Source organism: Lonchura striata, chromosome 4 (genome assembly GCF_046129695.1).
Source record: "Lonchura striata isolate bLonStr1 chromosome 4, bLonStr1.mat, whole genome shotgun sequence".
Lineage (NCBI taxonomy): Eukaryota > Metazoa > Chordata > Aves > Passeriformes > Estrildidae > Lonchura > Lonchura striata.
The window spans coordinates 44279188-44297734 of NC_134606.1; the positions used below are offsets into that span (position 1 = coordinate 44279188).

The following is an 18547-nucleotide window of genomic DNA, read 5'->3' on the forward strand; positions in this document are numbered from 1 at the left end:
GGCTGCTGCATAAAATGGGAGGCAATGAAGCACAGCTTGCAGGGATGGGAGTGGGATGTTTTTTGCAGGACTGATTTCTGTGCCCTGAAGCAACTTTTCATGTTGATTTGGGACACTGCACCTCTAGCACTCCCCTCCCAAGGGACAGCCCAACTTTGCCTCTGCCAGAGACAAGAACCTTTCTCTACACAGAATATTTACAATTATTTTATTTGTTAATTTTATTTGATTGTTTTCCCTGGGATACATGTAGTTTTTACTACAAAAAGATTTTGGCTGTACAGCCCTGTTCTCCAAACTCTGGGTTTCAAAAGGATGAAGTAACCACTGATGCTTCCCTTTCCCCTTGCTGGGCCAAGGGAAGGACTCACATGGGCATGTTCAAGACCTAAAGTCATCCAAACCCAGGTTTTAGCAGCTGCTGAGCAAGGCAGGCCCTGTGGAGTGCTCAGTGTTCACTCAGGTGCTCACAAACTCTGACTGTGAAACCCTGGTTTTCCAGTCCAAAATACTAAAACCCCCCCAAGAGAGCCATTGTTTCCAAGCCAAATAAACATATTCTTTTCCCACCTGGGCACCATGGCTTGACCTTTAGGTCTGTGAGTGACTTTCAAGCCCAAAAGCAAGCCAGGATGAAAGAAATGCCTGTGGCTCCCCTCTATCTAATTTCTCCTCATTTCTTCCCAAATGCATGTTCTCAGCCACTTTATCCAGTCCATTCAATCTACACTTCTCTGATGGATGGTGACTGCCCAGTGGGATGGAACTTGGGGGAATTTTAGCACTAGTGAGAGCACCCGTTCCTTCTGCAGCCACCCTAGCACTGCCTCCCTCCTCTTCCAGCCAGGTCATTAATTCCTCCTGGGACAGGAACACTAATGAAGGGCAAATCCTTTCCAATGCCACACCTTGGTTGCCTCCATCTGTCCCCCCGGTCTGGCTGAAAAAACTCTTTTCTGCCCAATCCAGTCTCACTCCTGACTATTTGCTGCCATTCACCATTTATTAGCCATGCCCTACTTCTTGTCTTAATTAAGAGGTGATCACCCAGCACTTCTGCATGTGTGTGCACATGTAGCCATGCATCTCTCGCTCTATATATATCTCCATACATACATATATGTCTCCTTCTCCCTCCTCCTCCAATAACTGGGTCCAACCATGAATCTTATGTCATTTGAAAGATATTAGCAAGCCCTGAGGAAGTCCTGAGTCTCACACATTTCATGGAAAGGGGCAATAGGCTGCCACTTTGACAGCATTTTGCCCACCAGATAAGAGAGGCTGCTCCCTATCTTTTATTTTATTTTTTAATGAACATATAATTTCCCTACCTTCCTTTTTTTCTTCCAATGAAATATTTTTACCTTGCATGCCCTTTAGCTCAGCAGCTCCACACACCTTATTTCTTGAAGAGCAAATGATTAAATTTTAGAGCCTGTAGTTTCATGTTTAAATGTCAAGCTTGAAACACAGACCTCAGAACAGAAATCCATAGGATTTCTATTTTCTTGTAATAAATATGGTCTTTACTGGGAGCAAACCAAGAAAACAGCAGGCAGCCTATCTCACAGTTTTTCTGCCTTTTTTTTTTTTCAGCTTGGAAGATTTTTCCTTCAGTTTTTTAGGTAAAAAATGAGCTTTGAGAGAAATAAGTCATCTTCACCAGCACAAATGCACCCGTTGGCCATTTAAGGGGGAGCTTGAAGAGTTCTGGGGTCAAAAAAACCTGGTTAGAGTTCTTAATGGGTTATGAAAGCAGCACAGCAGTGTAAGAAAGTGTCTCCTTTTCTTACACTCAAATTGCTGAATATTACTATAGCTGATGCAATGAGCAACTGAGCTGACCCCAGCTAGAGGTGAGGAAATGAAGGGGTAAGAAAATCACCTACACGGGTGCCTTTTTCTCTTCCATGGCTGGCTCACAGGACTTTATGGGGGGGAAATAATGAGCCATATGTTAATGGGTTGTCAAAGGTCACTGCTGGGGCCTGCAGCCACCAATATCCAGTGGCTCCTAAAGGAATTAATTAAACCAGAGGATCCCACAGGCAGTCATATTATAGAGACAATGGGTGCATTCAGTGAGCATCATACACTTCAGACCTGTTTCTCCAAGGCTTTTTTTCCCTAGAAACCCTATGGGGCATGCAATAACTACAAACACAGCCCGGTCTGCTATCATGGCTGCAACATGAGCAAAGCTTTTTGCTGGCCATCGGGCTGCTCTGTCTCCCTTTTCCTACCCAATCTCAGCCTGATATTGTTTTGATACCTGTCTTCATGTACATGACATTTAAGCTCTGTCAGTGCATGCATTATTAAAACTGCACACTTGGAAGCACACATGCACCTGCTGAAGGAACTGCAACAGGGAATACCACATTTTCAGCACTCATCCCTGCACCAAGTTTTCCAGTGGCATCCTCTTTTTCCAGTGTTACCTCACTCTGAGCTGAATCTCTATGCCCCAGTGCCATTCACTTCCTACACTGACCTATCTCCTGGTGCAATAATTTGTCCTAGCATCTCCGTAAGTCCCACACCACATCCAAGGCATTGTGGATACAGTGATTTCTGTCCTGCCACCCACACATGTTACCAAGCAGAATGACGTGTGCCCTTCTCCAGACCTCCATGTCCCTCCAGGTCCATGTCCCTCCACATACCAGCAAAGATTAATTGTTCTGGGATGAGGTTGTGCTGTTTTGGCTGCTTCTTAATGCACCTGAGGGTGACTTTGAGCAGGCCCTGTTGACTTGAATAAATCTATCTCATTCTTTCATCTCTTCTGCTTGCTGGTCCCCACCTGTTTTTTTTTTTTTTTTTTTTTTTTTTCTTTTGTGGAAGTATCCAGTCACAGTTTATGCATTGCATGCTATTTGTGCAGTTCAGCCCATAAAAAATACATGAAGAGTCCCTCGCTCTTTGTCCCCACAGCTTCATAAATCTTGCATTGCTTTCTGCATGGCAGCTTGGCTTCATGGGGTGATGGGGAGCAGCCTCCCCGCTGCTCATGCCCTGGGGCCACAGCATCCTGTGGGGATTCTGGCATTCCAGGCTTGAACCCTTCCAGGTTGCTAGAGGACGGAAGAGGTTCAGAGCCCCCTCATCCCCTTTTTTATATTATTGGATAGGAAAGTAGGTCCAAGTTGCTGTTTAGCTGCCCTGCAACGTCTCCAGCACAGCTGTCATCTTGCCTTGCAGTTTGTTTCAGTTTTACTGAAAACAAGAGTGATGCAGAGAATATTACCCTGAGCACAGCTTGTTAAGCATTCACAAGAGTTGGTGTTTGCGACTTGAGATGCAGCTGTGCATTTGTTCAGGGACCAGACAGAGGCTGTGCAGAAGAACCACCCAAAAACAAGTCAGGCATGTGCTTAAGGACCCATTTTGAAGGTGAAGCACCTTACCTTCCTGTGCAGGTAAATTTACTAGCTGGTATCCATGAAGTGCAAGTTTCTTTTCTCAGTCTGAGCCCAGCAGAGGAAAATAATAGGCAAATAGTGACTTGAAATTTGTTTAAGAGCTGGTCCCAAGCCAATCTGAGCACAAAGGCTCATGGAAATTACCTAATTCCTTAGTTCTCACTTAAGATGGAACATTGTGGAAGGAAAGAGGTTTGCAGCCAACTCTGCTCTTTAATGAAAGTTTCCCCATGTTTGTATTTTCCCCTTAGCAGGCTCTCTGCCTCCACGAAGCTACCAAGGATACTGTCAATATGGGCAAGTTAACACCTCTTCCCTCTCTCCTCAGAGCCCCTCTGATTCCTTACAGTGTCTGCTGCCATCGTGGTCCAGCAGCGGACAACCTCAAGCTGAACAAGAGAACACTGAGTGGGGACTGGCATGTCAATTCAGAGAGATCTTATCCAAGCTGCTGACAACCTCAATTTGCTAACCCAATTGACCTTGTGCTCCCTTTCATATATAAGGCAGAATTCCCCTGTCGTCCCAGCCTGTCATGCCTTTCCTGCCTGTGGTGTGAGTGTACCACTACCCTTCATCTGCCACAGCTTCCTGTCATGTCAGGACACTCAGTATCCATCTCTGCACATCTTCCCTTTGTCCTCTAGCAGTGGACAAAAAGATTGTGGCTGCCCATCACCACCTCCAGTAAGACCTTTCCAGGTCAGTCTTTTCCCCCTTGGCCCTCAGCCTTTCCCACCTATGGCTTTGCTCACCTCTCTTTAAGGCTGGCCCGTGCCCCTCTGCAGCAAATGTGGTTGCCCCCAAATCCATGGAGCAGGGGATGTGATGGTGGGTACTCCAGCTGGTCAGGGGTTGGCTGGGGTGCTTCTCAGAAAAATTCAGAAAAAAAATCACATCTTGGGAGGAAAAAAAAAAAAATCACAAAAAGGTGGTATTTCTGAGGGATATGTGGTGAGGAACTGATCTGGGGATTTGGCAGGACGTTTGCCCCAGAAACTAGACTAAAAATGTGTATTTTCCTCCCAAAACAGAGAAAAGTGGGAACAGCCTGTAACAAGGGTAGATGCATTCATGTGGGTCTACATGTCTCATTCATCCCAAAGGCGTCTCTTTCCCTCAGGAACCACAAGAGTAGCACTAATTCTGTGTTTATGAGAGAAAAAACACAGATAATTTATTTCCTTTCCATGGGGCAGAAATCCTAATGCTTTGTGGAAAGTCAAGGGGTCAAGTGTATGTGTGATCCACAACTGGATGTTGCTGTTAGTCAAAGGTTTTTATTTTTATGAAAAAATAGAAAATTTTGCATCTTACACTACAAAAAACAAAACAAAACAAAACAAAAAAAACCCCACCATGTACACAGACAAAATGCACAGAGAGCATCCAAAGAGGGGGGAAAGGGAGGAATAAATACAGCAATGCTACAGTCTCCTATGAGTTAAAACACTGATGCAAGGAGCTGAGACAGATGCTGCAGCTCGGGCAGTGCTGGATGCACCAGCTCGTGCTCTACCTTCTCTAAGGAATTACAATAAAGGACTGGCAACTAAGTGTTAGTCTTAAGAATGCTACTGATGTACTTTACATCTGCCTTAACATGTGATTTGAAGTCCACAGCAGTCCAGGAGTCACAATTTCTTGAGTACTGGAACTTTTGACATTATACTCAACACTGAATAGACAAAAAAAAAAAATTGACCTTTATTTTTTATTCTTCTCACTATTAACATATAAGAGGAATAAATAAAATTTTAAACTAATTTTTCTCCCTTTTATATCAGTCTTCCTTTTTAATGCTGAAGTAGTTTTTCCAAGCAGTAGCTACACAATGAAAGGGCATCAGTCTACACAAGCCATTCTTGGGGACACTTCCTTCTCCCAGAATGAAAAACTGTATCCAAAAAAGCCTGTCTATCTTTTGGATCCTTTGAAATACCTCCCTCTCAATTATCAGCAAAATATACTGGAAAAAACGGAATCCTTTGGCTCAGCTGCAGCAGTAGTGAGCTGGAAAAGCAAAATGTTTGGACTTACCATGGACAGGAAATCCACCTACAGCCCTTTTGAAGAAGATAAGCAGGCCAGTGTTGCTGTCATCTTGTTCTGCTGCCCCTCAATACATATAATCATGCACAACACACAAAGTTCTTGCAGTTCTTGGACGAGAACTGAAAACCTCCATTGTCTCTGTAATTTGCTCATGGACACAGAAGCTGTAACCTTTGGACCCTACACATTAAAACAATGTTTTATTTTTAGGTTCCAAGACAAAGTCTATTATACAGAGATCTGTAGCAAGAACAGCTCTTGAAATAAATAGAAAAAGTTATTTATTTATTTATTGGAGGAAGTGAAAAGAGGTGCCCTATTTACAAATGCTGTCTGGCTAAAGAACAATTTTGTTTTCCACTGGTTTATAATTTCGAACGTTACTCCAGCATCTGGTAGCTATTCCATCAATACAAATGATGAAAAGAGGATTTTGCTTTTAAAAGCCTAGGAAAAAAAAAAGACCAAGTGCAACTCCTTCCACAGAGCCAACTGGACAGGAATGAGTGGAGATGATGGGCAGAAAGTGCTACATATTTGCTCATAGCATCTCAGTGCCACCAATAGATGCAGGCAAACAAACGATTCCTCCTGATGAAATGAGTTGTTTCTGTCTTCCTACATGTATTTTCCCAAGTGTTCCAGACAGGGAGACACAAATAATCTCAAGACTTTTCAGCTGACAGCTCTAATAATCTTATTTATTATATGACAAATCTCTTTTCCGTGCTGAAATTGTTATGTCTTGATACCCTCTTCCTCTTTTGTGGTCTGGTGGCTGCCAAAATGAAACAACGGGATGAGAAATGACACTATCAAGATTTGTTAGACCTCACTGTGGCTCCATTCCCTCCTATTTACCCTGATTCCTGAGGAACTCAGCAGTTGCTTGCAGGGGCAGAGGGGGCCATTTCAGGACAGGCAAATATTGCCTGAAGAAGCCCTGCTGTAAGCCAACAAAGCCCTGCTGCTAAGGAAAAAAACACTCAACCTCTTCTACTAGGTGCTTCCCTTCTTTTAAAAAAACATTCTGTGTATCAAATCTCATCCAAAGGCTGCGGGGAATGAGAGGAAGATGTTGAAATAGCTTCAGATGCCTTCTGCAAGACATGAAGGACACAGGCCTCCTTTTGGCTGTTTGAGCTCTTTGGGTTTGGTTCTGCAGCACTGGAGATGAAGGGAGCTATAGAAATTCTGTATATTGATGTTATTGCTAAGGAAGTATGCCACAAGATGCTATCCAAACTCTAAGGAAGCAATACATTTACAGAAACAACAAATCCTTGCAATCCACTGAGCTGCTTAAAAATCCTCATCAAAGTCTTCACAAAATAGAAGCCCAACCTAAGAGTACCAAATTAACTGTGCTGTTTAATCCTATCTACAATAAAAAGAGGAGACAACCCCGAAATATTCCTTGGTGTAATTCCCAGGGGATTGGATTGCCCTCAGGTCCCTTTGAAAATGCTAGCCATGGGCTTTAATGGATACACTGAGCCAAGCTACAACCACGTCCTGATCTGAGCTGTGCCAGCCCCAGACAAATGGCATCTCCTTGTCCTCAGGATCCCACCACTGTGACCAGCTTGGGCTACTCTTCTCTTCCCTCCCCTCTGTGCTCTGTCACAAAGTGGCCAGGTCCACAACAAACCTAGAATGCTGAGAGACATCTTGGGACAGTACAGTTCCAAAAATAATCCCACTCCCACCACTGTGGAGGAAATACTACAAAATCTCCACACTGGATGATCACAGGCTCATTTCCACACTGTGCCCCAGGGCTTAACCCACATAATCAGAAAAGGAACAACAAAATTCCTTCCTTCCAGCTAAAACCATCTTGTGCTTCCTCTCCTGGGCTCTGGGAACAGAGGCGGTGGCTGCAGTGGGTGTTGGCTACTGGGCTAAAGCACCTGTGCAGAGGCAATCCCATGCCATCGTTGGCCAGGAGACAGAAAAATCGATGCCACATCGTTGCTGGATGCCATCAAGAACCACATGTTTTACTTCTTCTTCTTCTTCTTCTTCTGGATGTCCTCAACCCATGGTGTAAAGGAAGAGGAGGGCAACATCTTTTATTTAAGCAACTTTCTTCTACCTCATATACATAATCAAAACTCCTGAAGGCTTTATGTATCAATCAAACCAAACTGCAGCAAAAATACAAAGCATAGGGGTTACACAAAAGGGAGACTGAGTAAAAGAGGGAGAAAAGAAGGAATAAACCAAGGAAAGAGCCCCAATCTTGTACCTGATGCGTAGCAAACTGTACAATATATACATCTTCAACATGTATTATCCTCCCCAAAGAGCAAACAAAAAGAACTTGGTAACACAGGAGGAGGAAAACAAAATATACACCCTGTATTGTATTTGCCATGGAGCAAGCGACATGTTTATATGCTAATCTTCTCTATAACTTAATGCTGTGTAACAGCATCTTTTTCTTTTCTTTAAATTTACAAAACAAAATATCTATTGAGAAATAATCTAATCATATTGCTCTTCAATACACTTCTGTAGACAAGTAAGACTCGAAGTTATACTTCAGCAAACTGCAGCTATTGGGAGTCCATGAATGGCCACAAAAATCTGCCATTCAAGTCAGTCCTTGGAAGCATTACCATGTGCTGCTGTAATTCAGGATACAAAGGTGCTATATGTATATGTACCTCCCATGTACAGACAACACGTGGTGGAAGGCTTGTCATCACCGCTGAAGCTTAACAGACTGGTTAACCTCATGTACAGCAGATTCGTTTCCACGTTCCATGCATCTTACATTGACTTCATGAAAATGAGGACACAAATAGGAAGAAAAGCAAAACTTTAGTCAAACACTGCTTTAGAAATGCTGCAGCAGAGGCCAATTTCCTTCAGTTACAGAAACCACTGAATTTCCCTTTTTATCTTTTCTTTGTTTTTTTTTTTTTAGTCAAAATAAATCTCAGGGCTAGAGTACAAAGTGCAGGACCGACCCACTTGAGGAAGCAACTTTAAAAACCGTGTTACAACGGCACCATCCCATTCACCAACTGGACCTTCATCTCTTGAAGGCTGTTCATTATCTTCTTCTGGTGACCAACAAGTGTCACTCCCAGACGTCTCAAATCCCTGTGGGAGAAAGCAGACGTTGGTTCCATGGACCTCTAAGGCACATGTCGCCGCGCACACCACGCGCCGCATGCGCTGCTGCTGCTGCTGCCAGTGCCTACCTGTCACCACTGGCAGCTCCCAGAGCCAAATATAGTTGGCAGGTTTTAGTATCCCCATTTGTAGATTTTTTTTTTTTCCTTTTTTTTTTTATTTATGACTGACAACACCTCAGAAAGGTGATGTGATTTGAATGAGATCACCTTACTGGCCAAGGAGAAAGGCCAGACAGCAAAGTGTCAGCATCATCTCTGGCCAAGGTTTCTGCTAGGCGTGAAAAGTTCTATTTCCAAGAGAAAAGTCCTATTTCCAAGAGAAAAGCCATGTAAACATGTTGCTGTTTCCTCTTCTCATGGGAAAGGCTGGTATTTGATCTTGGATATGAGCAGTGAAGAGTGAGGTCAATCCGTGCTTTCTTCCTCTTCAGATGAGGGAAAGCCAAAGAAACACAAATGGCAAAAGCTTTGAGCACGGCCACCATCCTGATGACTCCTTAAAGTCAACAAGAATTAGCAAAGCAGCTCCCCTTTGGGTCTTTGCAAATCTTCCCATAAACCACATTTGGTTTTACTTTGGAGAGGTGAATTCTAGATGCCAAGGGCATTTGTGTTGATTCTGCCTACTGGGCTACCACTACAGGAAAGCTGTAAAATAAAACAGTTAATGAAAAATGCAGGACCAGGAGGAAAGATTGTTTGTCATCAACTCCACCCTCCAAAATTCAGGTGTATAGATGAAGGTAATTGCTTTCATGTGATTCACATGAATGGCATTAAGAGACACCTCCAGGGTATACAATTTATCCCATCCAAAGACAGGAGTGGGACAGATAATCTCCTGGAGATAGCACAGAAGAACCTTGGGTTATTAATGACACCTCTAAGCCAGGTAAGGCCATCAGTTATGGCATAGTGTAATTGCAGAGATTTCTTACTGTGTAGAAAAGTGTTAACAAAGAAATTGTAGGAATAAAAGCTCAGCAGAAACATCAAGATAGCTGCATATATGTTTGCAGCCCAAAAACCAGAAGCTGTTAGAGAAGCAGGTTGACTATAAGAGATGTGGTGTTTTGTCTGAGGACTTCCACTGACAGAAAAATATCAGTCCCTCACTTTCTACCTCCCGACTGGAGTGAATTAAGGACGTTTCTAAGTTGTGCCTTATGGTCCTGGTGAATCCCCAAGCTGCTGACACCCTGTGTGCAAGTCTTCTAGGAGAAAGTTCTCCACCAAAAGCCACTGAGATGTGACCTTGAACACACAGCTGCTTTTTGGAAACCACACCAGCAACACCTGAGAGCCCAACCACCACCTGAGACATAATTGCAAACCTGTCCTACAGTTCACAGCAAGGCTGTGTGCTGGACTGGGGGAGAGCATGTGCGAGGAACACCAAAACATTTTCACACGAGCTACCCAGGAAGGTGTGCCTCTCTCAGCAGCTTCACATTCTGGATAGAAACTCCTGTGCAAGTACAACCAATCATCCACACCCACAAATTACACAGATGAATGCTGCTTTGAATAAAAAGCAGTCTTGAGTGAAGCCTAATATATTAACACATAAACTACCCGAAGCCAAAAGCTACATCTGTACTTCTCCAAGGACTGTCATGTTTTCTGCCTTTTGATTTGGAAAATACCAAGTTTTTTGCTTCGGGCTAAACACATAATTTCATTATTGTACCCTTTCTCAGCAATGCTTCTTGATGATGCAAAGAGAAATCGTAACATAAAGGGCACAGAGCAAAGGAGGTCAATGAGACACATCAGCAGTGCTCCTTACCTGGCAGAGAAAAGGTTGCAGCACCTGCAAAAGGCGTCTACCTTCTCAGGGGGACATGCTTTCATTTCTGCCTCCACTGAATTGTGAAACTAGTTCAACAAGCCATCTTAATAATGAAGGAAAATGAAGTAATGCTATTGTTACATGCAATTTATTTTATGTACACAGCATAGTTGGAAGTTCACACCAGAGATCAAAAAAAAAAAAAAAAAGAAAAAAAGAAAAAAAAGAACCCCAAAAACCAAACCAACCCCCAAAACCAACACAGTATAGGACCTGATTTTTAAAAGAGACAACATCCATCTTCCCCCTGCTGAGTCCTGCTCTGCTGGCACCTTTTGAAAAATCAGCTTTTCTTTTTTCGGGTACCTAAAGTGCAAGCTGAGCTCTTTTGAAAATCCAGTACCACGTATTTCACAGATGTATAATTTCTGACACTCTTGCATGTTATGCTGTAATAAAACAGCCTCAAACTTGGAGAAGAGCATACATGTCTTGGCCTTTCACACACACAGCCCCATCAGTCCAATAAATCCCCCACCCAGTTCACTACAGTCTTTTTTTCCCCCATGTAGCATACCCTTAACTGAATATCCTTGACGAGTGTCTCATTGATTTACAAGAGAGAAAGAAGAAAAAAGAATTTCTGGTTTCAATACATTAACTGTTCACCAGGGATCCAGTCTTTTTTTTTTTTTTTTTTTTTTTTTTTCAATATCAAATCCTCTCAAATGTGAAGCCACCAGCCAAAAGCATGGGGGACTCATTAGAGAGGGGAAAAACACTACAGTGGGGTCTTGCACCTGAGCAAAGATGAACCAGAAGACACAGCTCCTGAACCAGATGCTTGCCAAGTATAAAAATCTGCAGGTTTACTCCAAAACCACGTTGCACACAGTGAAGACAACAGCAAAACTTTCCAAAACCTGCCTAGACAATGTTGGAGCTTTAATTCCAATGCATCAAGCATGACTTACAGCACGTTGCATGCTCCCATGCATCCAGTGCTGAAGGACTTAAAGCGGTGTAAGGTAGAAGACAATTTTGAACAGAATTGGGTGCACAAACCAGCAGGTTTAGGGACAAAAATTCCCCAAAAACTTCTGTGCCGAAGGGCTGCAAAAACAACTGCCTTTAGGCTCCAGTCCAGAGCTGCTTGGCTCATGTTACTGCAGCCAAGTGGAAATTTCACTGGGCTCAGCTCTGCAGAGGAGATGTGTGCAGGCATCCACTGGGGCTTTACAATAAAAATGTGCAGTATCTGCAGGAAAAGGCACAACAGAGACCCGCGGGCACCTGCCTTCAGGATCCAGGCTGCTCCTTGCTGTGGAAGTGACCTGACTGCTGGTGCTGGGTTTTGTGAGCGCCTCTGCAGTAGAGATCCATTCACCCATGTGCTGGGTGGTCTCCCTGCTTCAAAATACTTGGCCTCCCCAGGCATGAGACAACTTTTATTCTTATTTTAGGGAGGAAATTTATCTTTTCAGTTCTTTCATTCATATAGGGCTAGAAATTAAAGCAGGCAGGAATTTGAATCATTTGTCAACAAGGTATAAAAAGGCTTACCTAAGCTGACCAAAAAGCCAAGAAAATAAAGGGGAAAATTGGTGTCAGCTCATCCCAAGCAGCCTCTACACAGCTGCATGCATGCTGCTCTCTTACCATAGAAGCCCAGCTGCAACATGCCTTGAGAACACAGTATCCCCTTCCCTGTAATAGCCTCCATTTGCAAGGGTTGAATTCACAGTCTCCATATTGTAAGAAATAGATTTAAAACATTTTATTTACAAATAGAACTACGTATACACCATGGATCAGTTTGCCAAACACAGTGTAGACTAGGACTGGATTACCACATAAAATACATCCCCCTCACCAGCTGGTTTAGTCATGCAAGCAAAAGGGCCACAGTCCTGAAAGATCTCCGTGGTCAGCAGCCGTCAGCCTACCACAGGTGTTCTGCATTTCATCTCCCATCCAGGGCAGATCTCACCACTCTTCTGCACGTGGTGTAACTACAGCTGCCCATGCACACTGGGACTACTCATGGAGTTAGTTGTCAGTTTGAATGAGGGGAAACAAGAAGAACCTCAAAGACCTTCAGACGATGCTAAAGAGAGAGGAATCCGCTTGCTAGGGACATTTGCATGAAATGAGGACTTAAAAAATTTTGTTTTAAGAGTTCATCTGCTCTTACTCATAATTCCCATTCTACTTGATTACAAGATGAGAATTTGTTCAGAAGCAGACACAGCATCAAAATCCCAGGACTGAGATTTCAGGCGAAGAATAAGTATCTAGAGCAGGTGAATTCTTAAATCCAGTTCTTCATCCAGTATAACTTTTAATAAATAATTTATTTTATTTTAGAAGAAAAATATATACAATGCAAAGCAACACAACACATATTATTACAAATATTCAGAGCTCTTCATCTAATAACAAACAACAGGGTGTCCTGAGATTCAGTGAGTACAGATCTTTCAAAAGGTGAAAATATGTAGTCCACGTGGTTAATAATTGGTCCAGTCAAGGGTCAGACTGAAACTCATGTCATGGATCTATCTATTCTTGAGTATTGTCCTGGTAAAGTTATTCTTGCAGTGGATTGAAAGAGCTCCAGACACACTCAAAGTCACTAGGTGGTCCACAAGTTTAAAGAGCAGGTCTGGTCCACTGGAAAGGTTCCCTTCAAGTCTGATATCCAGTTGGAAAGAGAGGGTGGAGGGTGAGGCTCCACTTTTCACAAGGTGATTCATCCCTTTGCAAGAATTAGAGCTAAATGTAGAAATCACTCTTTGTTTGAACACATACATTTTCAGGTGTTTGCTTAAGTAGGCAGAGCTTAGGACTTGGGGTGATATCCATTGATCTTAGATTTTTAATATTTTTCTTCCAGAAAATGGTCACTAATACTGCTCTTTTCTGGAATAAATGCATCAAGCCATCAGTTTGAAAGAATCAGAATGGTAATCAGGATTTTGCTTTTCATGCCAGGGGAAGGAGGTTTAATAAAAATAAAAAATAAAAGCTGAACATCAACTACCTTAACCAGGTCCTGTAAAGAAGCCACAAGCTGGGCACCCAAAATTACCAGTCCTGTCAGTGTTATGGCCAACTCTTCCTACAGCACTAGTAGTTTTTTTTCCAGTAGATTTTAGAAATTCTTTACACTTATCATATGTTGTTGTCCTGCTTTTTCTGGCAGCAGTTACCCACCTGATTTCTACATCTGTCTCCTGCACAGTTTGAATTTGGTAAAGATCATTTTGCATGGTATTTGAAGGCAACCTCTTAAATTGTAAAGACTGTTTTACTGATGTCATTTGGGGAAAGCAAGCTACTTTCAGATGTTCAGATCATCTTTTCACCCAATCCCCCCAAGTCCCAGCTCTGGAATATACAGAACAGTTGCCTCTATGAAAAATGACATGTAACATTTAACCTGAATTCTCCTTTGCAGAGTACAAAATGTTTTGTTGCTCTCTTTTACAAGGAGAAAAAAACCCCATGAAAACCTCCAGAAAACTAACCCATCTCAGTATATCAACCTTTAAAGAACTTTGCTTGTTTTGGTATTTATGTTCTGGAGAACCCATGAGAGTCTCAGCTGAGCCCACCAAGAGCCATTTTTCTCCTTTATTTTTTAAGGGCAGTCTGCCAGTTTACATCAGACCGAATTCAGGACTTCAATACATAACACATTTCCTCTTAAGCTGCTACAATGGTTTCTCTTTTTGTAACAGCTGAGAATCTGCTGTCTTTTCTTTTTTTACTGTTTCTGAGAGGGTGAGAAAAGTTTTGATTTGGATGAGTACTTGGTTTTTTGATTAGTCTTCCATAGATTTTCCAAAAATAGACCTGAGTGGGGTCAAGCCTCTTTGCTAAGCCACCTCTGCAATGCAAAAGTGTGTGGACTGACAGAGAAGAACCAAGCAGGCATCTCTGCAGGAATCTGTGTCCACAGGCAGCTGGGGTGGGGAGGGGGAATTAATTTGCTGACATGGATAACTATCTGGAATAAATTTCAACCTTTTTTTCAGCTTCAACTGAAATGGAAGATGAGTGCATGAAATGCCTCCTTCCAACTAAAAAAAAACAAACCCAAAAGTTCCTCCAGGCTGCCAGGCATCAGCTGCTTTGCCCAGAAGAAAGCTGAAGCTGAGCAGCTCAGACATGTTGTCTCCACTGGGACCAGCAGGATGAAGGACATTTGTGTCATTGAGGACATCCTGGGACCTGGTAAGAGGGCCTTCAAGGAGGTTTGCAGTTGGTGAGAGTCAGAGCATCTCTGGCAGCTATAAATTTGAAGACTTTCAAGCCAACTCACCTTTCTGGCTAGAACTGTGCAGGTAATAGGTTTCTTGGCTCATTACCAATCAGAAAAACCATTGAAAAGCACTTTTTGCATCACCTGAAAAGATTTTGGGGGACATTTTTGAAATTTCTGGAATACTAAAGAGTAAACATAGGGAAATAGCTAAATTTAAAGTCAAATTAAGGATCTTCATAATCTGAAATATTGCACTTCAGGAATTTGGAGGTTAGGAATACTTTTGTCAACAGCATGGCATACTAAGACAGTGTAGGAGGGATAGTAAGATTGTTTAAAGTTATACAAGTAGGTAAACTTCTAATTTTCTGTTGAAAACACCCACTAATTTGGGTTTCAAGTTAACATTTTCTGTGACCCAAACAAAAGCATTTTACTTGTGAGCATTTCATGTAGAGGTATTGGAACAGCAAAAAATTGTGAAAAGAAAAAAGCTGAAAGCCGATTTTTCTTCTTTGATATTAATAATTAAGCCAAACAGCGATAAATCTGTGATGGATTTTAGACAACCTGTATTTTCTACCAGAAGTTGCTCTGGTTATCAGATTGGGGTAGTACTGTGAAGGGGAATGCTCCAATGTTTTCCTTTTCTCCTAAATTGCTGCTTCATCCTATCCCCCTTCTTCCCACTCAGCCTCTGGCTAGCTATTTTCTGTTATGTGGACTCTGACCAGCCTGGGGATGGATGCCTTCTTCCTTCATCAATATTTGTAAGTTATCAGTCTAAACTGTGGAGTCCTCAAAAGCCCAAATAACATGACATATAATTGCAGAACAAGGCTGGGAAACAACATGTAAGGGTCTCAGGAGCTGAAAAGAGGATCTAGGTAAGAATCCATGCACCCTGATTTCCCAGAAAGAGAGGTCTTTGTCCCTAGGTCAGGGTTTTCATGTGAATAGCTGAAAAAAGACTGGATGAGTCCAGGTGTAAGGGGCAAATATTGATGGTGTGAGTGGAGCAAATAAAATCAGAGTGAGAGCAGATACGCTCCTGCACTCCCTCCATGTATGTAATGGGAAACTGAACTCCATGGAGATGTCACCGACCTGCATCACACTCCTATGCTCTACGGTGAGCTCCACAGCAAGCACTGTGGCAGACAGGAGGAAATGCTGCAGCTTGTGGGGTGGGGGAATTCTTCTCAGTTTATTCTTAATCCTCAGAAGCAATTCTGTATGTGCAGTGGCAATCTGCATGTGGTCATAGGAGACACAACCTTCTCCAAAGCAGCAGAGTACAATTCTTCCCATTCTGCCTTAATGCCTGCAGTAAACTAAGCTCGAATTAGCCCAGCTAGAAAGGCAGGCTTTGAGGGGAGTTTGAGACAGCGCAGGCAGCAGCAGGAAAGTACTGACACAATTACACAAGCAAGGCAGGCAATTAAAGGTAGAGCATAGCAAATCAGCAGCCCTGAGGCATTTACCAAGTTATTTGAAGGCTGTTGCCTCAACTGCAGTCACACCCATGTGCAAAAACCACGGGCACATTCAGAAGAAAGGGTCCAGGAAGCCTGTCCTCTAGAGCTACAGGTTGCTGATGATCTTGCACTGGCATCAGCTCTTACCTATTTCTGTTTTTGCTGAATACCATTTCCACACCTTACTGGGCTTCACTGCTCACTTGGTTATATCCAGATCAGCTGTGAAACCAGCTCATCTGCTGTGAAGCCAGGATGTCTCAGCAGGGACCCATACATTTACTAGTAGGGTAGAGGGTCTATTTTGCTGGTAACCTCAAATAATCAACTGCTATGGTGTCAAGAGGGTGGCCTGGCAATTACAGAAACTCGTGCATTAATTTCTGTGAGCAAAGGAGACAAAATACTGGCTGCCAATGTAGTGACTGTAAATTTTAGTCTTGCCTGCACTTGTTATCAAGAGATGCTGTAAGGGAAACTACTGGCTGCAAAAACAGGATAATGTTTTTCCTTTCTGCAGCCTCATCCTTGCATATTTTTGAATGGTTTGTCTTTCTCCTCCCTCCTCCCCTTGCAATTCCAAGAAATGAGGTGAAAATGATCTGGACACTACTCACTCTAGGGTCACCTGAGCCACTGCATCCATTGAACTGTATCCATTCTCCATGAAGATCTCTGTGTATCGGCCCATTTTGATGGCTTCCAGCCACTCACCCACGGACCTGTAGGCACCACTCCCAACTGGACTGTGCTCTACCAACAGATTTGACACTCTAAAGATAAGCAAAAACAAAGAAGCAAACAGAATCAGTATTGAGATATACATAACATGACTCAAGCTACTTGCATGTTTTTATGGTAAAGATTATTTTGTTCCCGTTTCAGTGATTGCTGCAGCCTAAATCCTCCAAGCAGACTTGATACACAATATAGCAAACACAGCACTTTACCTGCAACCTCACCCATTCTTGAGTTAGCTCCTGTCATTTCCAGTCCTCACCACAAGCAGAAAGAGGAGGAGAGGAGTGGCATCCATCCCCAGTTACCTCTTGGCCACAAGTAGGCTCCCCCAGTCACTCCTAATTCAAAGTCTTTGCTGTGATGACTCCTGCTTTGCTCTGTTCCTCCACCTTTAAAGCTCATAATTAACTTAAGACAGTGCAGAGCCTGGAAGCTGAAAGGCAAATTACATTTCCCAGCAGCGGCCATCAATGGCAGGCAGCTGTTAGCAGTCCAGGGAGCATTAAACAGTCCAGGGGCCGCTCCTGCAGAGTCACGGGAGGGGGTTCAGATGCCAAACGCATCCAACGAGCCTGCAGAGAGCAGCAATGCTCCAGCCACGCTCCAGCCCTGCAAACAGAGGCACACTCCTGCTCCCACAGCCTCACTCCACAGCCTGACACGCCAACTGCTCCCTGCTCAGCTATGCCACGCACGGAAGAAGCAATTCAGGCAAATAATAACCCTTCACCACAGCTGGAGCACTGATACAGTACCTGGCACAAGCAGGGTCCACCACCCCACTAATGATGTGCAGAGAGCAAAGAGGGCTTGTCCAAGGTCAGCCAGGAAAGAAACCAGATCTGCTCCCTGCTTTGTAAAACGGGACACACAGCTAACACAAACCCTGCGTAAAGATTTTTACCCACAGGTAAAAAAAACATTTTCCAGGTCAGCCTCTGATGGTAGCTATTACACTTAAAAGACTTTCAGCTGGAAGGAGAGCTGGGATATTATATTATTATACCACTTCAGGAATCTTCATATACTTTATGAGCACATTAGTATTATTTGTTTATTTAATAGCAATGCTGAAGGGTCTAATAAAATGTGAATACTTGCAGTACCAAGAACATAATGGCTTCCCATAACATTTTATACACATGAGAAATTCAAAGCTCCTAAGTAATCATAATGAGAAGTGGATTTTCATCACTAATGTCAGGAGGTACCTAGTGATATCATAGCACACGCTGTAATGTATAGAGTGACTTCCTCCCTCATTTGCATTAATGAGAATTTCCATAAAGAACACATTACATATATAAAAAAAAAATCTTTTACAGCTGCTCTATATTGAAATTATGATTCATTTGGAATTACTATGGTCTGGGCACAGCAATCTATGAGAATAGAAACACAGCCCAAAAGCCTGACTGTTCAGGCTGCTTCATCCATATCAAAAATATACACAGCAGCTCTGAAAAGGAGAGGTTTGGAATTGTATGGACCCATTCATGGAATAAAACATCAGCAAAGTGCTTAGCCGCTCAAGGAAATAGTTTCCTGCCTATTTTCCTCATCTGGCATAACAGTTTGGTATAAAAGAGTGCAGGAAACACCATGTAACAGGCCTGGAAAATATCTGTTCTGAG

The 18547-nt window shown here is 42.9% G+C and overlaps 1 protein-coding gene across 14 annotated transcripts in view; it reads right to left on the reverse strand.

Moving 5' to 3' along the window:
• Positions 1-5666: 5666 nt before the first annotated feature.
• EPHA5 (EPH receptor A5) overlaps positions 5667-18547 on the reverse strand; it is a 193491-nt gene continuing 180610 nt past the window's right edge. For 12 of the 14 annotated variants that reach the window (XM_021532611.2, XM_077782944.1, XM_077782945.1 and 9 more), the window contains 2 exons: positions 16790-16945; positions 5667-8597 (listed from right to left, as the gene is read on the reverse strand). In XM_021532611.2, coding sequence (XP_021388286.1) covers positions 8492-8597; positions 16790-16945 — 262 coding nt within the window. In that variant the 3' untranslated portion in view covers positions 5667-8491. Of the gene's footprint in view, positions 8598-12997; positions 13183-16789; positions 16946-18547 lie in introns of those variants that run through there. The other 2 variants (XM_021532605.2, XM_021532604.2) reach the window with 1 other exon arrangement.